Below are 21,449 nucleotides of genomic sequence, written 5' to 3' on the forward strand. Positions count from 1 at the left end.
ATCTATTGTCAAAAAAGTTTGCATACAATTTGAAAGAAGTCTATTCTTTAACGACGGCAACCAGGTCAAGTTAGATTTGCATATGAATGAAAGGGATCATCATCAGATGCTTACCGTGTGGATGAAGAAGATCTTGAAATTCTTGGGTTCCACCCGCAGCTCAGGACTCCATGGAATTTCTCCTTTGAGGACCATGTTTACCATATCCACGTAGTATAGGTGGGGTCCGGTTGTTAATAGGAGCATTCTTCTTCTGGCAAACAGTCCTTTCCTCTTGTGTACCAATCCTTGCTTCAGGATTAAATTGCCTTCGACAAAATAGTCCCACTTGTTGGACGACCTTTGCTTCTGCAACCTAGATTTGATCTCTTCCGGTGTTAGGTCGGCAATCCCTGCCTGTTTCCTTGGCTTTTCGACCACGGCTACTGGTTCGGGCCTCTCCTCTTCCCCGATTCCAAGCCCAAGTAACCTCGTCAGTTGTTTGTCGTCAAGACCGGGCTCCAGGTGATCGGGAACTCGGTAGTGTGATCTCAATTCTTCGTGCTCCGAAGTACCCGGCAGGTAGGGATATATCGGTGGTGGTGTTTGTTCGTGAAGTGTTTCAAAATCGACTCCTTCGAAGAAAGGATGCGCCCTGATACTGGGATAACCAGCGCCGTGTTCGTCCTGCGCACCTAGCCTCTGAGTCGGATCGAGAACGAGGAGTTGTTCGACTAGGCTCTTTGCCATCTCCGAGAAACCGTCGGGAACTTCGTAGTCGAGTTTTTGTATCTTCTGGAAGATCATGTAGTCGTTTCTCGCTCTGAAAGGTGGCAGGCCGGCGACCATTTGGTATATTATACAACCAAATGCCCATAGATCTGACGATCTGCTGGCATTTCTGTCAGTCAAAATTTCCGGTGATAGATACTGAGCTGTACCGACGAATGAATTCTTCCGTTCTCGAACGTGAGTCTCATTTTCGTTAAGTGGCACTTCTGGCTCTTTCAATATCTTTGTGCAACCGAAATCCGTGATCAGTACATGCATCTTCTCGTCCAGCAGGATGTTTTCTGGTTTCAAGTCTCGGTGGATTATACCAAGACCGTGAAGGTACTCCAAACCTCTCAGGATTTCGGCGGAATAGAATTTAGTGCACTCGATGTCAAATGAGCCAACCTTGTTGATGTAAGGTAGAAGTTCGCCGTTTTTCGCGTACGAAAGCACGAAGTAGAGACGGTCTATATCTTGGAAAGTGCAGTAAAGCCGGACAAATGAATGCTTCGCACCCGCCAGCATATTCAGCACTTCCTTCTCACGCGTCACATATTCAGTCTTCTTCTCCTTGATGATGTGACGCTTGTCGCACACCTTGATGGCGTGTTCCTTGCCGGTATGAATGTCCTTTGCAAGGTATACCTGAAATACCAAATTTAAAGATGAAAATAAATTCTCACCAGAAGTCCCTTTCTTCTCAAAATTCCAAACAATTTTCATCATTTTCCCGGACCGTGCGGACATTTCTTTTTCAGGAAATTTCGAATTTCGTCTTATTTTATTTACTCAAGGCTGCGTGAAATTTTTTTCTCAATTCAATAGTCGACTTACCGTTCCGAAGCTACCCTCGCCGATGACCTTGCCAAAGATAAAATCTTTTGGAGTGTATTTCGCAGGGGTGCGATTCGTATAGGCCAGGGCCGGATTCGTGGTGGGAGGAACCCGGGGCGCCGAGGTGTTTTGGGGCGCCACGACCCCGTTGGTCACGTCGTTCGTCGGTGGAGACATTTTTGACACCGGCTCCTCCACCGCTACAGCCGGTTGTGGCGAAACGGTAAGCGCCTGGTTCGCCACACGCTGAAACGGAAGAGAAAAGAAAATTGTATTTTAAGTAACGTGGTTAAAGCGTGATAAAATTAAATGGAGCAATTGCGACACAACTCGCAGCTGTGAAAACGACGTTTCGGTTAAAAATTGTCCTTGGATTGTATATTGGTATCAATTTTTCTTGCATACATGTAAACAAATTTGACTCGCGTAACATTTGACCAAAGTGCACTAAACACCCCTTTTGCACTGTCCGCATGATTCAAAATGATTTGAAAAATATGACGTATTAGTTACTTAATCGTTGATTTATTTGTACTGTGTGATAAAACGTACTATCGTTATCATTATTTTCGCATAGGTCCTTGGTGCGCGCGGCGCATAATCTTCCGACCTTCTACAGAGCTTACGATCGTGAATTTTATTTAATTTTTTTGCTTTTATTTGACTTTAACTCTTTTTCTCTTTTACTCAGCAGTTACCACGCAGCTGCGTAATGAAAAGTTAAGCGTACTGTACGTCAAAATTTTTTCAGCTCGTACCACTACGTGAATCCAGTTGAAAGAAAGTTTGAATAAGTTTCGGAAAGCTTCTCACGATATTGGAAGTTTCGGTAAAAAAAAAAAGAGTAAAAAGTAATGCGTACGCAAGCGATGCGTATAACCTGATCAGCTCGTGATTGTCGCGAGTTTGACGCGCGTACTTGCATGCAATCGTATCGGTGTGATACAAGAGATACGTACATGCGTATGAATTTACGTAAGATACACACATAATAATTAATTGGCATAAGGGAACTTTCATTTTCGTATCAATAGTCATCACACTTTATAGAATTTAAATGTATCGTTTGTAAATCACAAATATAGGACTAAAAAATGATGATCATAGGTACACGCGTACTTGGCCACATTAAACGGGAACGAGACCAGTATTCGTAACCTCGGGGCATTTTTAGTTCTCATTCGACGAGAGAAATGAGAAAGAGAATAAGATGATGAACAAAAAAGGAAAAGAAATAGACAGAGGAGGAACATACCTCTTTTGCATTTTGCTTTTAGGCGTTTTGTTATGCGAACGGGAAAGAATAACCGCTCGAACGAGTTACCGAAAGAAATAGCGAGAGCGAGAGAAGTTACGTGGTTGATGAGAAACATTTAGAAAAAAAAAAAAGTGTCCGAACAGCTGTATACTCTTTATTAGGAACGCAACGTAACGACAGGTCGTCTTTTCATGATATTCACTGCCAGAGCGAGCAAATATTTGTTCAATTGTTGTCGTCTAGACGGGACCTTCCAACCGTGTCAATACAGATTGGCGACCGCGTAAGAGAAGAATAATGACAAATTATAATTGGTGCGAGTCGATTCGTAAACTTCAACTATCATCTGCCAGATGGGGTATCTATATTATATGTAATATGTATAGGTATGCTTACGTGCAAACATATATTAGTAACAAAGTGAACAGCGAAACGAATCGCACAAAAAAAAGTAGACAATTTTTTTTTCTTCGACGATTCTTAAACCGGTGCTTTCGGTCAAACGAAATTGCCCCACGATTGTCTTGTTTCGCGCAGAGTTTACGAGCACGTTAACCTAAGTGGTGTTCACTAAAGTCGTCGATCGCGATCTTTCCACGTGTACCATAAACGACCCGTCTAATTCAGTCCAATTAGCTTTTCTTATTTCAGGATAGTGACCGTGTTAGTCGGATCCTGACATAATCTTGACAGGGTTTACGGAGAAAGAACAGTTGTTGAGATAGTAAAAAACCGGAATGTGTCCATTTTTTCAATGACGAGGTAGAGGCGTAAGGCGGCAAATCGTACGTACAAAGGTGAAGAAGATACGGCAGAGTTTAAGTAAGCGCAGTTGATCGCGCGTAAGTGGCCTAGCAACACTGTTTGGCATTGATGAGTCGGAGACACAGCCGTGGATGTTTTGATAAACATTATTTCGAGGCGCCGGCCCGACGGCCCGACTCACAGATAATCCTATCAACTATTATTCAACTCTCGCACACATTCTTGCTTCGACGATAAGCCATTGGCAATTTTGATCTCTGTGCATCATACATTTCTGTGTGTACGTGCGCGTTTTTATAAACACATACATACCCGTACATACATAGATATGATACACATAATACATTAATGCCTATTCAATGATACAACGTGTATGTATACAGGACACATGTAATTTATTGACCTGCGGTTAATCATATCGCCATCGATTTCGCTGCCTGCATCGACGACCAGTTTCGATATTTTATTTTAAATTTTACAGTTTGGCGGCGTTAACCTTTCAAGAATTTTACTCGCTCGCACATCGCTTAGTATTTGTATAATATATGTGTTTAGCTGCATATATGCATCCGTGTGTCGTACATTTGCAGCTTTCAAGAGTTTCGACGAGTTTCTACACACCCGTGTGTTTTGATAGAACGCGCGTGTTTCTCATTCTGTAATAAGCGTCAACCACAAATTCCAATACATGTAACATGCTATTTTCCATATGTGTAACGTATTGTATATTTGTTGCACCATGCGATTGTTTTTGTCGTAGCGAGATTTTTAGACTGATGTTATTGCTTTTTTTTCATTTTGTTTTGTAGTTTGTTCCTTTCTACTTTTATTTTTGCTTTATCGCTGTACTTTGGCAGCGCAATTATAAAACATAATTCCCGATATCAGATGATAGCAACGTATACTCTTATGCTACGGATTACATCTCGATACCCGGCGTAATTACCGCATAACTTGCAACATGTTTACTACACGGTTCTGGGTGGTTTTTTTTTCCTTTATTTCAATACAGCTTGTTTTCCTTCAGGCAATCAAAAATATTTTTTGGCCGCATCGATGCAACTTGTATCAACCGGCTGTCATACTTTCGTATCTCACACAGACGTACACCTATTACATAAGTCAATTATAAATGCTATCTTGAAATAAATTGCAAAAACAAAACGAAGGTGGAGGGAGTAATGAAAATATTGCAACGGAGTGAATTTACTACGGTTATAAGTGCGGTAATAGCACAAGTTTTATTCATTCATTTCACGTGATTAAATATTACTTCTGTTTGTTCACTTGCAATTTGAAAAAACAAGGAGAAAAAAAAATTATTTATTCGAACAATTGCATTTCTTTTATCCCACAATAAAGTAGTATACCCTACACGGCGATTCTCACGGTGTGGAAAAACTCAACGAACCATTTCCCCGCGCTCGGTGAATATTATGTACGTATGATATATACGTTATATGTATACGAAAAAGGTAACGTGTGGGTCTGTGCGTGTAGCATGTTTTCTCGATATCCAATATAGCGGAAAGGTTAAAGATCCTGAAGATCCTTGAGCCTTGGGCCGAGAAAAAAAAAACGACGCAAGGCTACAGGTTGCGCGTGTGAAATGTATACACGGACACGTATACCCCCACACACACACACACACACACATGCGACTAAGGAAGAACAGAACGCAACGGGCAATAACCAGACTGTCGATACCCTTCGATTGTGAGGTGCACAACAGCGGCCGAGCAAGAAACGCTTACACGCACACACGGAACGTATGTGTATGTCGTCACATAGGTATTACCACATTGCCGCCGTCGTAGTACGAATAGAACTAGGAACGAAATCTGTTTTTTCTTCGTCGTTTTGTTTCTCTTCACTTTTTATTTCCTCCGACTGACGCTGTGAACTTGGAAGGATTAAAAATAAAGGGATAAGTACGTGAAAGCATTACGCGGTTCTCCTATACTGGTTCGTTCCCCCCAAGTCCCCTCCAATTCCCATTCCCCATACAACATCCCACCACCTCGCGCTGGTTTACCGCGGGGCCTTCCCAGACCATGGCGTTAGCCATCCGTGGAAGGCCGACGACCTCCACGTGCAAGTCTTCCTTCGTTCAGAAGGCTCAACACGCCGCCTTCCCCACTCTGCTTGGGGGGCTCTATGTTTTATATGTTTATACGAGCACACACATATCTGTATCTATAGGAGTGTATACTACGTATACGTATTTCGTTGCTGGTGAATCACCCGGTATATTACAAGCGGCATTCCAACGGCTTTCTAATTTTAGCCACCGCGCGTATCTTCGTCTTAGTCTTCGCCTTCATCTCAGTCTTAGTAGTCGTATAGTGCAGCGGCATTGCGCGCGCCTTACTTCTAGTTTTCTTTTTTTTTCTACTATGCATTAGTAGGAGGCTCGCTTGCGGAGTCGAGTCGTAGTTTTATTTAGTTCCTACACTCACACACACACACACCGGACGTATGTACACATGCGGGTGTTGGTATTCTTTGTCGCCTCTCTCCGAATCCAACTTTTCCGCCTCCGACTCCTCCTCCTCCTCCTCCTCCTCCTCCTCCTCCTCTCTTTGCTCCGTAAGATCTCGAGGAGGCACTACTCTTTACTCGCTCTTGTTCGTGAATGGAGATGCTCTGAATTTCATGTCGGCATTCGCAGACGGTGATGATGATCGGATCGGAACATCGTCGACTAAATTCGAAACCGGGTAGAGATATAACAACAGAAATAGGATATACCGAATAGAAATAGTAGTACATTCTAATCTATGATAAAAAATTGCACTTTTACTATTCCAAGTCTTGTTTCTTCCTATACAAATATCGATGTGAATTGATGTCTGTAATTTTTTTCTTTCGATTTTTTTTAACACTAATTTCGATTAGACTTAATGCAGGCATTCTTTTATCCTCTGTCGCTGGAAAAAATTACGAAGTTACGAACGAACAATTCCGTTAATAATAGAACCAAGGAAATGTACGGAATAAATTTTTAAAAAATCGCTTCTCCAAGAAGTTGGCGGAATACATGGATATTGTACAAAAAGAGTAATAAGACGGGTGTTGAGAAACTTGAGCGCGCCAAAACTGTTTGTTAAATGTAAAAATTTTACGAAATACTGTACAGATTTGTAGTGTTCAATTTAAGGATAATGATACGTGTGCATGCGTACGTTGCATGCTACGTATAAGAGAATGCCAATGGCGAAGCCGAACCGAGGTAAACATGTTTTTTTGAATGTTGTTGCGCTGAGACGGGAAAGCAAATATACCTAAGACACATATTGAACGGTAAGGAGAAGAAACGATGGAGAAAAAATTGTTTTTTGTTCGTCAGATCAGCGATGATTCTCTATTACGCGTGACGTAGGTTGAAAAAACGGTGTTACGTTGTATCGGATCGACGCGGAAATTTCAATATTATTCCATACTTCGTTTAGGAATAAGAATAATTTTGGTAAGTATGAATGAGCTGTGATAGAAGCGAAAGATGAAGAAGGAATGGAAAAGAAAAATCGTACGAATGGTGGAAAACTTATATTCCGACTAATCTCCGTGATTTCCTGAAGCATTATTTAAAACCGTTAACTCAAACCGCGCGACTGGCAAAACAACCGAGGATCGCGTAAACAACTTTCGAACGCTACGGGCTCTAGCGGCTGGCGAATTTATTCAAATTCTCAAATCTTACATTATTCATGTCGCGAGACAGTATGTCGCTAGCCTCCAGGTGTCAAGGGGGTTCCCGTAATATAATCTTCCTTCTTTCCTCTGCCGCCCGGATCTATAAAACTTCTTTTCTCCCTCCGTCGCCTTTTCCCGCATTTTGGGATTTTTCTTACGCTTGGCTCAGCCCGCTTTTTGTTTCGCGAGGTAGGTGGATTACATTTTTTTTTTTTTTTTTCGGAGTAAAATAAAGATTCTTCCAACTTTTCTGTCAAATTTCTGTCTCAGAGTTGGGAATTTTTTTTTTTACCTAATTTACTATTTTCACTCATCATTGGAGTTATTTCCATTTTTCTTATGATATTTCTACAAGCAGCTTGGAGATCGACGGTAAAGTGTTAAGTAGGAACGATCGAGAGTTTAGATCGCGGAATAAAACGAAACGAACAACCGAGAAGAAAATATTTACGTGCGAGGAAATAATCTTTTCTTTTCGAAACTTTGACGAGGATTAGTGAATGGAAGGAAGAATCGTGTCGCGTAGCGATGTCGTCACTGGATTTCTGGTATGTTTGCGTTGTTGTGATGTTTGCGTTTCAAAGCTGCAGGCGTTCTCGCTTACGCGCTTGTCATTAACGCGAGATAAGCATGATGCTGAAATTTGTAACAATGTGAACGTAACGAAAATTCGGGGAAAAAATCATAATTGCGCAATATTAGAATGCCTTTCAAGAAGTAGGTTCATCAATATAAGACTATGTTTTGTTTATCACGGTTTGCCAAATTTCAGACATTCCGAAAGGTTCGTAGTAGCGATTTTTCCTAAACACGCATCGTTACAGTAAGGTTACTAACTTCGTCCTAAGAGATAAGCAGATATATGTACCAGCTTGTTCGTCTGTCCGTTGCATACACCGCATACATTACAATACGTACTACGGTCATATTTCGTCCACACAGACTTCGTATCCAGTCGGGTGTTGTCCCACCCCAATTTTCGGTATAGGATCTACACAAGGCGAATTCATGGATTCGTGTTGTTGTTGTGTTGTTGTTGTTGTTGTTTTTGTTGATGATGAGGATGATGAGGATGATGAGGATACTAGTCGCGGGAGCAAGTAGAACGGTATAAAAAAAATTAAAAAAAAAATAAGTATCACTCCCTAAATTCCCCTATAATCACAGGTCCCACGGTATATGCGTAATATAAACTTGGTGTTGTAAAATAATCTTCACTTTGGCAGATGTATAATTTCGCAAGTATCGTAATAGAAACACGAAACGTTTATTCGAAACTGTGTAGTAATGTGTTCTTCGTTGTGCAACGTGAAACGTTACGACGAAGAAGTTTGTTTTTGTGATATAATTTTGTTTTTAATCAATCCACTTTGCGTCGATCCACGGGTAATAGGAAGCTTACCTTGAATAATTTCTTAAGCCTCCTGTAGCCGCGATGTAATCGCGACACGTACTGCTTGTTGGAATCCAGTTTGAATGATTAAAGCCACAGTTGATGGAATGAAAACAAACTTGCCAACTCTCAAATATACGTAAACGTTGTTGAACTCGACGTTTTGCTAAACTCGGAGAAAACGCGTCCGTGGCTTTTGAGAGCCGATCGCTTACTGAACTCTCCGGGGTGCGCGCCCCGGGTGCTAACCCGCGCTATCCCCACCATCGAAGAAAAACGAGGCCTGCGCGTTGGCCGAACGGAGGCGGAAATCCCGCGCATGCGCGGGAAGGGCTCTGGTTAACCGACAGCGCCCCTCGTCCATCCCCTCCACCTCGCCCCACGTACGCGCCTAACTCTGTGTGCGCGTTTGTTTATAGCCGCGTTCTGGGAAATCCCAGTCCGAGTAACGGACTCTGGAGCCTTCACATTCCCACTCCGGCTTTGCATCCGGTCGGTTCTTGGATTCGCCGGCGCCGAGACTTGACTCTCCGTTTTCTCGATGCGGTTTAACTCGCGTCTCGGACGTTTTCCGCTCTTTATCAATTCATACGTTGAGATATATTCCTCGTTTACTACGGGTTTTCCTTATTCAGTTTTTTTTTTCCTCTCGATCATTGACGGAAATTTTATAACGTGTACGCTGTTTCTATTTTTTTTTTCCTCATCTCCGTTTGTTTATTGCCAGTCATTTATTGCCTTTCACTTCTACCTACACCGAAATGTAAACAATGCCCCTCACCGACACGTAGGTATTCATCGGCAACTCTGCAAATAAAAATGCTCGTTACTTATGCGGAGATTAATTTCTGCCGAATGCGCCCGTCATTGTTTCTCTGTTGTATGTACGATAGGTGTATGATCCCTTCGCTTTATTGCTGCGGCTTGGTTGTCACATACCCTATAACGTGTACGTTACCTGCATGTCGCACTTCTCGATACTACGGCCAGTCAGAATTTAATGTATGTATATATTTAATTTCCATAAAATTCATTACCCGCGGCTTTCCAATTGCTCGATATCTTGTTTACGCGGCGAAGCGAGCCTCTGTCGCAAGGCAAGTATATAATATCACGAGCTGCGCGTGCCGTGGCACGGAACCTGCACTCGGAACTGTCAAAGTCCAAAGGAAAGCTTTGCGGGCATTTTACATTCATTGTCAGTCGTGCGCGCGCGTATGTTTATGATATACATAGGTATGTATACACATGCGTATCGCGCAGTGTCTACGACAAAAATTTTGGAGAAGGCTTGATCGTTGTCGTATTATGTGTTGCGATCGCTGCAGCGTGGAGCAGAGGTTCAGCACATTGATTACACGTTTCATTCCAGCCTCAAACCTATTACGTGTATTATATGTATACGTGTATACGCGTATACACGCCAGTTTTTATTATTTTACGATTATTTATTTTCTATAATAAGAGGTATGTTGAATAATTGATTGTTAAATGCGATGCACATCCATAATGCGCATGTGCGTACGATGTGTACAATCGTTACGCTACGTTGTATCTACCATGAAAACAGCGTGCGTTTTATCAAAAGTGCATTCTAAGTATGTACCTACCTAAACATACTTACGTACTAATGCGTATAATATACCTAATATACAAGAGAGAAATAACGGCAGCGCGAGTGAATACAGTGCGGTAGGCAAACAAGATTTCGAATCCCTATACCTATATACTTGATGATCGGAACCCTGGTATCATCATCCGTAGGAATGAAAATATTATCGTACATATCACGGGTTATTAAGTTACGAAAATATGTTTGCGCGAACGATGTACGATGATTATACACTCGTGCAGAGGGGAAAAATTCTATAACAGCTGCCGAGATAGCGAAAACATAATTTCACGTTGTACGATTACCTGGGTGTGCAATGCCTGTGTAATTATAATGTACACACAAATTCAATTGGTCACGGAAATTGCAAAGTACGGAAAACAATCGACACGCATTTTCATTTTACGAATTTACACAAGGGGGAAGAAGAGTTTTTCGATATACGCAGCATATTATATTATATGGTGGATCAATGGGCACAGTTTCGTTTTATACCAAACCATCCCATAAAACTGCGGTCTTAATTAATTTGCGTAAGAAAAATTTGTGTACTGGCTGGCGTAATATTATACGCAGGCATAATTATAGTCAAGTGACGGTCGTGTAATTATTATACTTTCATCGAGTCAGTTCACCTACGTCACTATGAGAGTCAATAAAAATGTTTCCCGATTGTTTCGCGCTCCGAGGTTTATTTTCTGCGATAAGGAAATACGCGCGTAAGACGCCGTGAGAAGTTCTCTGATAGGCACCTGCATAATACTTTACATGCGTAATCTACGCGCAAAGTAAATGATAAGTGCTTCGTATTCTAAAAATTTTCTCTATTTATTTACGTATTTTTACACTTACTGTAGACAATACGCGTGTAAGGTATTTACAAGATAATTATTTACCGTTTCTTTGGTAGTTTTTAGCCTGTTTCAATTTTAAAAAATTTATAAACAGCTGCACGTAGACTGCATAAATCATGCGCAATCTTCAAGTTCGGAATAATGTTTTTTTTTTTTTTTTCTTTCTCAAATCCGCAAGAGAAACGCAAGCGTTTGAGGTACGTGCAGGGTTTTGCCATCGCTCGCGTTCGAATTCGGTACGTACGTAAGGCAGGCTACGGGCTCGATGCAGCTTGTGCTGCCACCTACTTGACGCATGGAAATAGTCGCCTCGCTTGAACGTCGAGGATCCATCCGCGTCCAGTCCTCTTTGCTCCGACAAATCCTACCTAAGAAATTTCTTTTAAGCCTGTACAGGATGGCCACAAATTTTTGAGGAAAAAAATTCTACGACATTTCCAGGTTTTCCAGGATCCAAAACCTAGTCTTACCTGACATTTTTCCGGCTCTAGTAAGTTACTAAAACCTAAATCGTTCAGCTTATTAGCTCTATATTCGGTTCAAATTTAATTCGAATAGAAGAAAAATATAATGTACAAAAAAGTCAGTTTAAGACAATTTGCTTTTACCGACGAGAAAAAGTAAACAGCAACAACTCTCCGAACAGACCATATAACGAATGTGCAGAATAATAATATGGCTGATCGATGAAACACGTAAATAGGCGCGGGGATTTCGTACGCAAGTTTCTCCTTCTCGTCATCGTCGTTGCGGCCGTCGTGGGTATACGGCGTCTATTCAGGGGGGTCCTCGAGACTGATCTCGCATGCACGAGCGGCATCCTCGCCGGCAAATGCGATATACATACACACGCAAATACATGACGTACGTGTACATGTTATAAAACCCCTCTCACCATGCGCCAATCTCGTGGGCGGAAGAGCCGAGATACATAACGGAAGAAGGATGCTACAGCCACCCAAGTTAGCGACGAGTAATGGGTACTAATTGTTTCGTAATTAATTATTTTTGGTATCCAGTTTTTCAGTTTCGACACGAAATATTGAAACGAAATTTAATTGTCAACATTTTCCGCCTCTCTTTTTGCGCATGCATCACAACGGCTGACAATGAACGACTCGCGTGCTGCAGTTTCATCGCACGTTGACTGACCTTGTTTGTTCTAAGAGGAAAAATGGACATTTATTATTGCTGTGATGACTGTTTTTGACGCGTCGGTCTGCACCGCAGCATTCGAGGAACGGAATTTGCGCAAACTGAAAGTGAAAAATTATGCTGTATCGTATTTCGCAGACTTCGCGATGAAAACGCGGTTCGTAAACAAGATTTCCCAACTTAGGCCGCGGGTCACGTCACCACACGTGCAAAAAGAAACGAAAAATATCTTACAGCGAAGTAGAACGAATTGAAAATGCAAGCAAAGCACCGTTACTCCTTGCAAAAATCTATTTATTTCGCTGCCAATTGATGGAAGACGTTTTGCAAATGCGGTGGCGATTAACGCGCGACGTGTTGCGGATTTCTTACACTATGGTCGTTAATCTATGCAGAAATATTTTTTATCCCGACAAGTCTGTGGATTGCATTTGACGTGGAATGACATTTTGATGGATTCGCAGAAATTTTTCTTGAGAACGTATAATACCTGTGCGGTTAGTACAAGGAAAAAACATTACGCTGCCTTCGTGTAAAAACAAAAAAAAAAATAAAAAAATAACGAAATCGTAAACAATCGTCTTTTTATCTTTCGGGCGACGAATTGACTCTGAACCGGATTTGACTCACGAGTTTTCACGTGAAATGAAGAAGCAAAGAAAACCGAAAAGACCTCCTGTTGAAAACTTGTATAAATAAATGTATATCGAGATGATTCATTGATATGTGGAAGGACATGAATTACGAGAGAGCAACTACGCGTACAATGTAAACAAGTTTTAGGAAATGCGAGACAGTAATTAATGTAACTACGGCCATTGTTTCCATTGCACGGGGTTCGAGGTAGACTCGAAGTATGAAATTGACGGAAGGTTACGATCAGATAGGGTCTTGAAACTGTCGCTGGACACGTCCAACATCGTCAGGGTAGGGCGTTAAAGTTATAACAACGTTACTACCGAGTGGTCACGAAGAGACAAAGTCCGTTTATGCATTATATATGTGTAGAGCCTGTCCCCTGTTCTACGGAAGACTTACAATTAGCCAAGACAAAGGCGGTCTCTGCGTAGACAGTAACAATACAAGGATTTTTGTCCAACAATAGAAAAGGCAGTGAGCGTGGTTTATTGCAGAATCGTATACCTATTCCCTGAAGCGGCCTCCCGCAGAACCCGCGCAGCAGAGTCCTTTGACAAACTTGAAAATCAATCACCCGTGACAGCCGGCTACGTATACGACTGTAGTAATTTAATATCGTCGGTGTATAATTTCGAAGGGTCGAAAACGAGAGTTGGAAGTATCGGTACATGCTAGAATACGTAGATCGGGGGGCGTCTCGACGCAACAATTACACCTCGAATCTCAATAGACTCGTGGCTCGTGCCGCACGTGCTGAGAAAGGTTTATTCGCAGGTAGGTAGAAAAGACAATCGTCGATGCGGAGAAGGTTGTCGAGCTAACTTCTACGCAGGTGTAATCTGTAATAACAATGTGGATAATGGGAAAAAGGGACCCCCGAAGAAGAAAGAGCCTCACGTCGAGTCGCGTAACGCGCCGCTTTGCTCGCCCTCCGATCCACCAGCGCAGCCTTATCCCTTTATTCGCCGGTTTCTTTGTGTAATCGCATCGTATGTACGGAGACTCGCTACGTGTCGCGTCGAAGTTAACAATCGAGTAATACCCGTTGTATCGAAGAAGCGGGTAACGTCGACGACGCCGCGACGCCCTGCGTACTCGACGTGTCACGCCTACGTCACAACTCGACTGCTGTGTCCGACGATATGCATACGCGTGTACGTATATCACCTCCGTGAAAATGCGCGTGGCCCTTTGCAGCCCGTCAAGGTAGACGAAAAGAAGGACAAAAAAAGGTGAATAAAAATAAAATACAATCGTATTCGGGTGGAGAATATTTTATGGTATTATATACGCTAGATGTTAATATTTATTTTTTTTTGTTTTTTTTTATGGAATATTCGAGCTAGAATGCTCACTGATTTCTCACAATAACAGATCTTATTGTAAACAACCGATCCTGCGACGAAATGATTGAAATATAGGTGGTACTGAAAGTGTTGAAAAAACGTGTGTATTTTAAACGGCAAACTTCACAACCCTTGCGCAATGGTTTAGAGTTAAGATAAAGGTCTGTGCTTCAAAGAAGAATTTTATTTATTTCGAAAAATCTTAAGAAGTCTAAAATAAGAACCACCCTTAACGTATCTATAATCTGTGTCTTCGGGCGTAGCTACGGTTACTTTTGTTTTGTTATTTTTTTTTTTTTGGTTTTTCCACATACGTTACATACGTATAACATTCGACGTTGCCTCGAGTGTCTCCGGAAGTACGCCGTGTAATTACACCGAATACTTAATTGCCACATCATATTTTCTTTTTCACTTTCGCCATCTCTGTTTTCACATCGTGCAACACTCCACGCGCACAATATTTACCGCAGCTCTCGCGAGTCCCGCGGCGTTGTCTCCCTTTTGCTTCAGGGTGGAAAAATTTGCCTCCAACTGGCTACGTACAACGCAGATGTTTACCTTTATTCTGACCCAGAAATCAGTCTACGGGGACGAATCGTTCAGACTCTATCGAGAGAACCAATCACTGGTCGATGTGCATGCACAGGGTGTCGCGGCTTGCATGCTACATAACTCCGCTGCATTACATACGTGGGTGTATTCGTTTTTTCTCACATGTTTGTTCACCTCTTCGCAAATAAACACAGAAGCTGCCACTGTTTACACGAATAATCGTGTTTTGCTCGTTTACATCTTGTGTACGGGTTACGCGTACCGTATATATATATACGCGTGCAAGAAAGGAGGCGCAGGATTGAGTTTCGAACGGTGAAGGGAATCGGTGATAGGGGTATTCTTTGAATACGAACAAACATCGCAGGTATGTGTCGTAATTCCTTGTTCTAAAGGTAAATACAGTTGCGTAGTACAGAACGCGACGAGCCTTACAAGGTTGATCTATATATCTTCGAGTAAATTTGGTACAACGAGGACAATTTCCCATATCTACGTTTCCGATCTAAAACCGATGAACCGTATCACGTGGCGTGCAATTGTACAGGGGTTAAAAAATGATCATAAATAAGAGCGAGGACAATCCGGGCACCCATTGACCATGCACGCATCTACATATGCACCACACATGTGTGCATATACGTATATTGTACTTATATACATATACAAGGTGCAGATAACAACATGTTAATACGTTGTTATGTATACGAGGCGTGCTGGAGACGAGCTTCCGGAATTGTTATTCTCTCGCTCGATGAAGCGTAGGTATATTATACATGTAGGTATGTATAATATTGTGTACCGCATGTGTGTACAAGAATTGTTCCGCCCGTACTGACGTTGATTACCGGACGATGATCTCACGCGTCAATAAATACGTGTACATAAATACATGTATACGTACGGGGCTTTCCACGGCACTCAGAATCAGTAAACGATTGACCATAACGTTTTTCAACTTCATCAAGGATTTTTTCTACATTCTACATTTTTACATTTCTACGATCTACATTTTTTACACAGTAACGACCCCCGGAAAACTTCCAAGAATTTTTGCAAATTTTTGGTATCATTCTCTATTACCTTAGGATTTTTTAAACCTATTCCGAAAACACGGAAATTGATTTTACAATTCGTCCGGTTTGATTTTTTCAAACACTCTGACCGAAATATCTCGAAAATTATACAACTTGGGAAGCTGTTTTTGATTTAGTTTTGTGAGTAGTAACATTTTCTATAAAAAATATCGAGGCTGTATACACCTACACGTAAACCTTCTCAACTTGTACAGTTTTCGACATATTTCTGTTAGAGTATTTGAAAAATTCAAAACGGATGAGGCGCCTTTTAGATTTTTCTACCGAGTTCCGGTCTCGCGAGGCTTTGTTTGAGGCTAGAAATTAAGTATTCGAAGAGTACGTAAGAGGAAAAAAAAAGTTGAAAAAAAACGGGTCTAATACATATGTAGGTGTAATACATATACAATATACATATTAGCCGATACATGTGCAGCGGTACGTTATTAGCCGCGTTAAATTTTGAGAGTAAGATAAATATAACGTCGGCGGCATACGTATAACAGATCCTGCGGAGTTATTATACATGTATTATACAACGAACAGGCAAGAACGCGGTTAGAGCAGCTAGAATAGGAAAACGGTCGGTTCGTCGAAACCCGGTTGTTTACACCGGTATGTGCCAAGTGGAATTTGGCAACCGGACGAACAATAATCGCTCTCTTCTAATGCATTTCACGCGTGAGATAATCCTTACAGCGGGACACTTTTGTCCGTGGCTGTATGCGTATTATTTGTACACATAGGTAGGTATGTATAATACATTCAGGTCGCACGTACGTACACATTACACATACGTATAAATCTGCGTTCTATATACGCACGGAGTGTCAAGTTGCACGTGATATTTACGTTGAAGCTGTTTCGTCGCGCCGTACCGACAGCCTCGATTTATCGCGAAAAACTAAAACATCGGGGATGTATTGGGCATGTAGTGGGTTTTATTTTCATCCTACCCTAGGTATTGCCGAAGTCCATTTCTCTCTCTCTCTCTCTCTCTCTCTCTCTTTCTCTCTCTGTCGATCGGTCGACGTACGTAATGTTATATTTATTAAGTACGTGTGTAGGTATAAAGTGACTCGTGTGTCCACGCGTGGAGTCCGTTCCGCATATAATGCACGAATTCTCCGTAATCGGTTCACGGGTGACGTTAATTCGTCCGTCTTCTCCCACACACGCACGTTCGGTATAATAATATATGCAGCAGCAAGGCGACGAGACGACAGCAAACAGCAAACAGCAAACCGGCAACGGCTCTACGTGCGTCAACAGGATGTAAGCGAAATTGTTTTGACTTTCAAGAAGGAAAACATTAGGACCTCGCCGAAATTCGCACGATGCACTTGTATGTGTTACTCCTTCGTACCGAATGTATTTCCCTCCGGTTGCTCCATGTATGCGTCGTTATTTAATCGTACATGTCTCACATTATGCTACGCCTATACGCACATACCGTGTACGTGAATATTAAACTTCTTATACAGTGCGCAGGCTGTATAGTACGTATGTACGTACGTACGTATGCATGGAGATATTCTATTCATACCTTCCTTTATCCTGGCTAACGGTAAAGTTAGGATTCTCGATAGTTATTGTTAGACTCTGACCCCACTTTTCTACAAACGGGCAAATGCCTACTCGAAATTGTCAGAACTCACTAATGGCTGTAAGCGCGAGTATACGCGAGATATACTTAGGTATGCAATAAGATAAGCGAGAGATTAGCGTAATTCGTTTACGTTGGGCAAAGCGACATTCCGCAAGTACATGTATACGGTTTAATGCGAAACTAATTAACGAGTAACCTATCGCACCAGACTATCATACTTTGAGTACAGTTTAGGTATACGACAGAATCGGATTCGTCCGTTTGGTTTCGACCGTGTAAAATGCATACCTGAGGCGTCTCGGTTTGACGAGAAACGCGTCATTTTTCGAAAAATTTTCTCCTCACGCAGGACAACGTGTATTTCGCGTACAATAAGCATAGACGCCGGTATAACCTTGCGCATAGATATGTAGGTATGTGTATATTTTGTGCGTGTTACGTGCAGGGGCAGAATGAGATACGTAATTCCGTAGTAGCGAGACGCGCGAACGTTGCTGGCGATTGACGAAGACAATAATTGGCACACGAGGATGGCGCCAAGCTCCGTTCCCTGCCAAGACCGACATATTTTCCCGAAACTTGTTATGCCTGCTGTATGCCAACCTCACCCTTGCTCAAACCATATTCCACTTCGGCCGCGTCGAGCAGGCGCGGTTAAATATCCAAGGGGCTATTCTTCCCCGAGGATAACAACCCTGTTGTACGCCTTTCTACTTGCCTACTACACAGTTACCGTTTACTGCTGGAACCGGAGGGAAATGCCGTAAGGAAAGCGTTGTATATATGTTTAACTGGTTATTGTTTTTACAGGGTTATTGTGCGTACCTTGTACCAAAAACGATCATACTTATAACCAGCGTCGTTCACAGATTCTGTGTAGGTATTAGGCATTTTTTAAATTTGAAGTAGGTATAGCGTAGAGCGTAAAAGAAAATCATCTTTCACAGAGTTTAAAATTTTTTGGACCACGGGTTTGATTTTTACTGTTGCCAAAAACACGAAAATCCAATTATCGAATCGATAGCCCCGATCGATCAACTTCATATTTTACTCGTACATTCTTTGTTAAAAAACACATTTCGATTATTTCTTTCGGCTGTAGCTTCTAAACGAAAAGCTTGCCCATTTTCATCTTGATCTCAAAATTTTCGTGTTTTGGCTAAGAACTTATGAGAAAAATTCGAAGCTGATCGTTGGGGCTCTTGATTCGATAATTGCAGTAGCAAAAATCACGCCCAAAACATGTGATCCAAAAAAAGTAAGACTCGGTGAAAAATTTTGTTTTTGCACAGTCTTCACGATACTTGAAAGTAAAATAAATGGTCGATTGTGAGGGCCAAACTTAGGTTGGTTTGCGGTGGAATGCCTTATACATATGCTAGAATAATTGGTAGATACAGAAAAATTATGTAACGTGTTGTCGTTGATTTTCATTTTTGCATCTTCATTTCCTCCTGTGTATACAAAGATTATACGATTGGCCGATAAAAACTCTGTTGACTGTATCCGGTGCATGAGCGGTGACGAGGCAACAAATAGTTAATTTTTGCAACAGATTAATGAATACACACACACACACGCACACATATATATGCATGCGTGTGTGTATACATTAATCTGTTAGATATATATATATATAGATATCTAACGCCTAGTCAGCGATTCCGTGAAAAATTGGCGGCTATGCAACATCGCGTCCCGTCGGTTCTCCCGTTCAAATATCAAGCATGCAATAAAAGAAAACAATGAATCACCCCGCTTCCATAAGACAACGATATGAGAAGGAAGAGGGGAATCGAAAAATTGAAAGAAGTTTGCCTTTCTTAAATCCTATGTACGTTCATTCGCAACGATTTGTCATCGTTGTTTACAATATTTAATATTTGTTTGAGTACATGGATAAAGCCTTATCGCAATACTTGAAGACAATCTTTTTCCCGGATATTAGCGGTGTATCATAGTGGTGCAATATCGATCTAATCCGATCTCATTAATAATAACAGATATCTCATTGCTACCCTCCCATACCTATTATAGTTTTATTCGCTCCGCGTACGGAGATTTTGATAATTACCGACGGCATTTGGTTCCCGCCGAGGTTGTAGGTCATGTTTTAGAATTGCGAAGTTAATGGTGGCAACATTAATACACATATGGTATTAAATGTACATGCGTATACACCTATATCATAAATATAGGTGATTTGCATGTTACATGCGCATGCGGCGTGTGTGCAAAGGTGCTTACATATGTGTACGTAGCTATGACGTGACGTGCAAGCATCCGCTGTGTGTGAACGTGGGTTTTTCATTGAGTTACCGAATGGCATTCACCATTCGATGAATTCAGATTCTACCGCGATTGAATACGAATGAGAGAAATACACGGTGATGTAGCTCGATCGAGGGTTCGCGCAGGTATCGGATTGATGGATACGTGCCTACACGTATGATTCTTCCAAATTCCATCTCCCTACTCCGTTTAGACTCCTTAACCGACCCACAAAGTTTGGGTTTCATTTCTATAGTTTTCCTGTCTTCTCACGATTTTTATTTCTAATTATTGTTATTATTACTGGGAAACAAAAATAGGTAAATTCAGAGCGCAAGGATCACTGGCGTGAATATTTAATGCAGATCGTATCGCATCCCTTGTTACATATATTGTGCCTTGCGTATATATATATAATAATAATGAAGAGTTTTGGGAACAAAAGAAAGATAAACGATCGTGAATTTTTTTTTTTGAAATTTTGTGTGACACTATTATATATAATACATTAGACTTTGAAATACTTTGAACAAAACAGCTCGATTGATCCACGAAATTTATTCATACAAAGATTCCGAAGTTCAATAAACAGATTTTTTTGAACCATTAAATCTCAGCACCTCCTTATTCCCTATTCTCTGCGCAGATAATCGTTTTTTCATAAAATGAAGTCTAAAAAAGAAAAAGAATTAAAAAAATGTGACTGAAGGTTATTTTCTTTTCAGATACACAAAATTCAAGAGAGGCGGATCAGAATTTGTAAGACGAAGGATGGAACTCGCCTGTTCTCTTTGTCTAACGGACTGCAGAAGGTTCGTATATTTTATAATTTATTCATGGTCAAGATTTGGCAGGCTCTACCTAGTCGAGATAAATAAATACCCATGAGCGGAGCGATAAGAATAGTCAGGCCCGAATTGTGACCGTAAGGCTAAAAAGGATATAGCCTTAGGTCCCCGAAATTTTCAATAATTCAGGTATTTGAACTCCTAATCTTTACCAATAAAGGATCGCATGAATATCAAAAGCTTGCTGCAATCCGATTCCCAAGACTTTACTGCGTAAAGTTTGAAAACTTTTTACGCACGTATGCCTACAAAATATCGTAAATCGCTAATTTTTTCCCTAATATCACAGGAGAATGTAATTGGTTAATCTCTGGACAGAGAGTGAACTCGCTCGGGATTTAGCTTTTGAAAATGAAAAAAGACGATTCTGCCAGCGTTGAGGCGCGAAATAAAAAATATGATATATAATTACTCAATATCGTATTAAAAAATGTGTTTCCCTGTACAATACTATTTTATACAAACTTAATTGCATTAGAGAAATATTGTAATAAAAATGCTGTGAGCACTTTTTATAAATTTAGCCAATCGAACAATCTTGTAGGAGCGACATTCGGTTTCTTTTTTTTTTTTTTATTTCTTTTCGTAGAACAGCCTTCGGTATCGTGCCCCCTTAATTCAGGCCTGAGAATAGTCACCCACTTCTTACAAAGCATAGATGGATAGTGAATTATAAAGAGGAGGAGGCGGCGAATGTGAGGGACGTCGTCTGCACGCGGCGTGGAGAGCAAAGTGCCTTATAGTTCCACATATACCTCGTCTACATACGTATGTATGGTGCCTGA

General features: G+C 41.2%; 1 protein-coding gene across 3 annotated transcripts in view; it reads right to left on the minus strand.

Annotated features, from left to right (window-relative positions):
• The window catches only part of Pdk1 (Phosphoinositide-dependent kinase 1), a 323,017-nt gene that overhangs the window by 162 nt on the left and 301,406 nt on the right, over positions 1-21,449 (minus strand). Inside the window, exons 1-3 of one of the 3 annotated variants that reach the window (XM_046631877.2) lie at positions 8,709-8,921; positions 1,588-1,833; positions 115-1,398 (exon numbers count right to left, since the gene is read on the minus strand). In XM_046631877.2, coding sequence (XP_046487833.1) covers positions 115-1,398; positions 1,588-1,764 — 1,461 coding nt within the window. In that variant the 5' untranslated portion in view covers positions 1,765-1,833; positions 8,709-8,921. Of the gene's footprint in view, positions 1-114; positions 1,399-1,587; positions 1,834-8,224; positions 8,361-8,708; positions 8,922-21,449 lie in introns of those variants that run through there. The other 2 variants (XM_046631876.2, XM_046631875.2) reach the window with 2 other exon arrangements.

The sequence above is a fragment of the Neodiprion pinetum genome, chromosome 6 (assembly GCF_021155775.2).
Source record: "Neodiprion pinetum isolate iyNeoPine1 chromosome 6, iyNeoPine1.2, whole genome shotgun sequence".
In the NCBI taxonomy this organism is placed as follows: domain Eukaryota; kingdom Metazoa; phylum Arthropoda; class Insecta; order Hymenoptera; family Diprionidae; genus Neodiprion; species Neodiprion pinetum.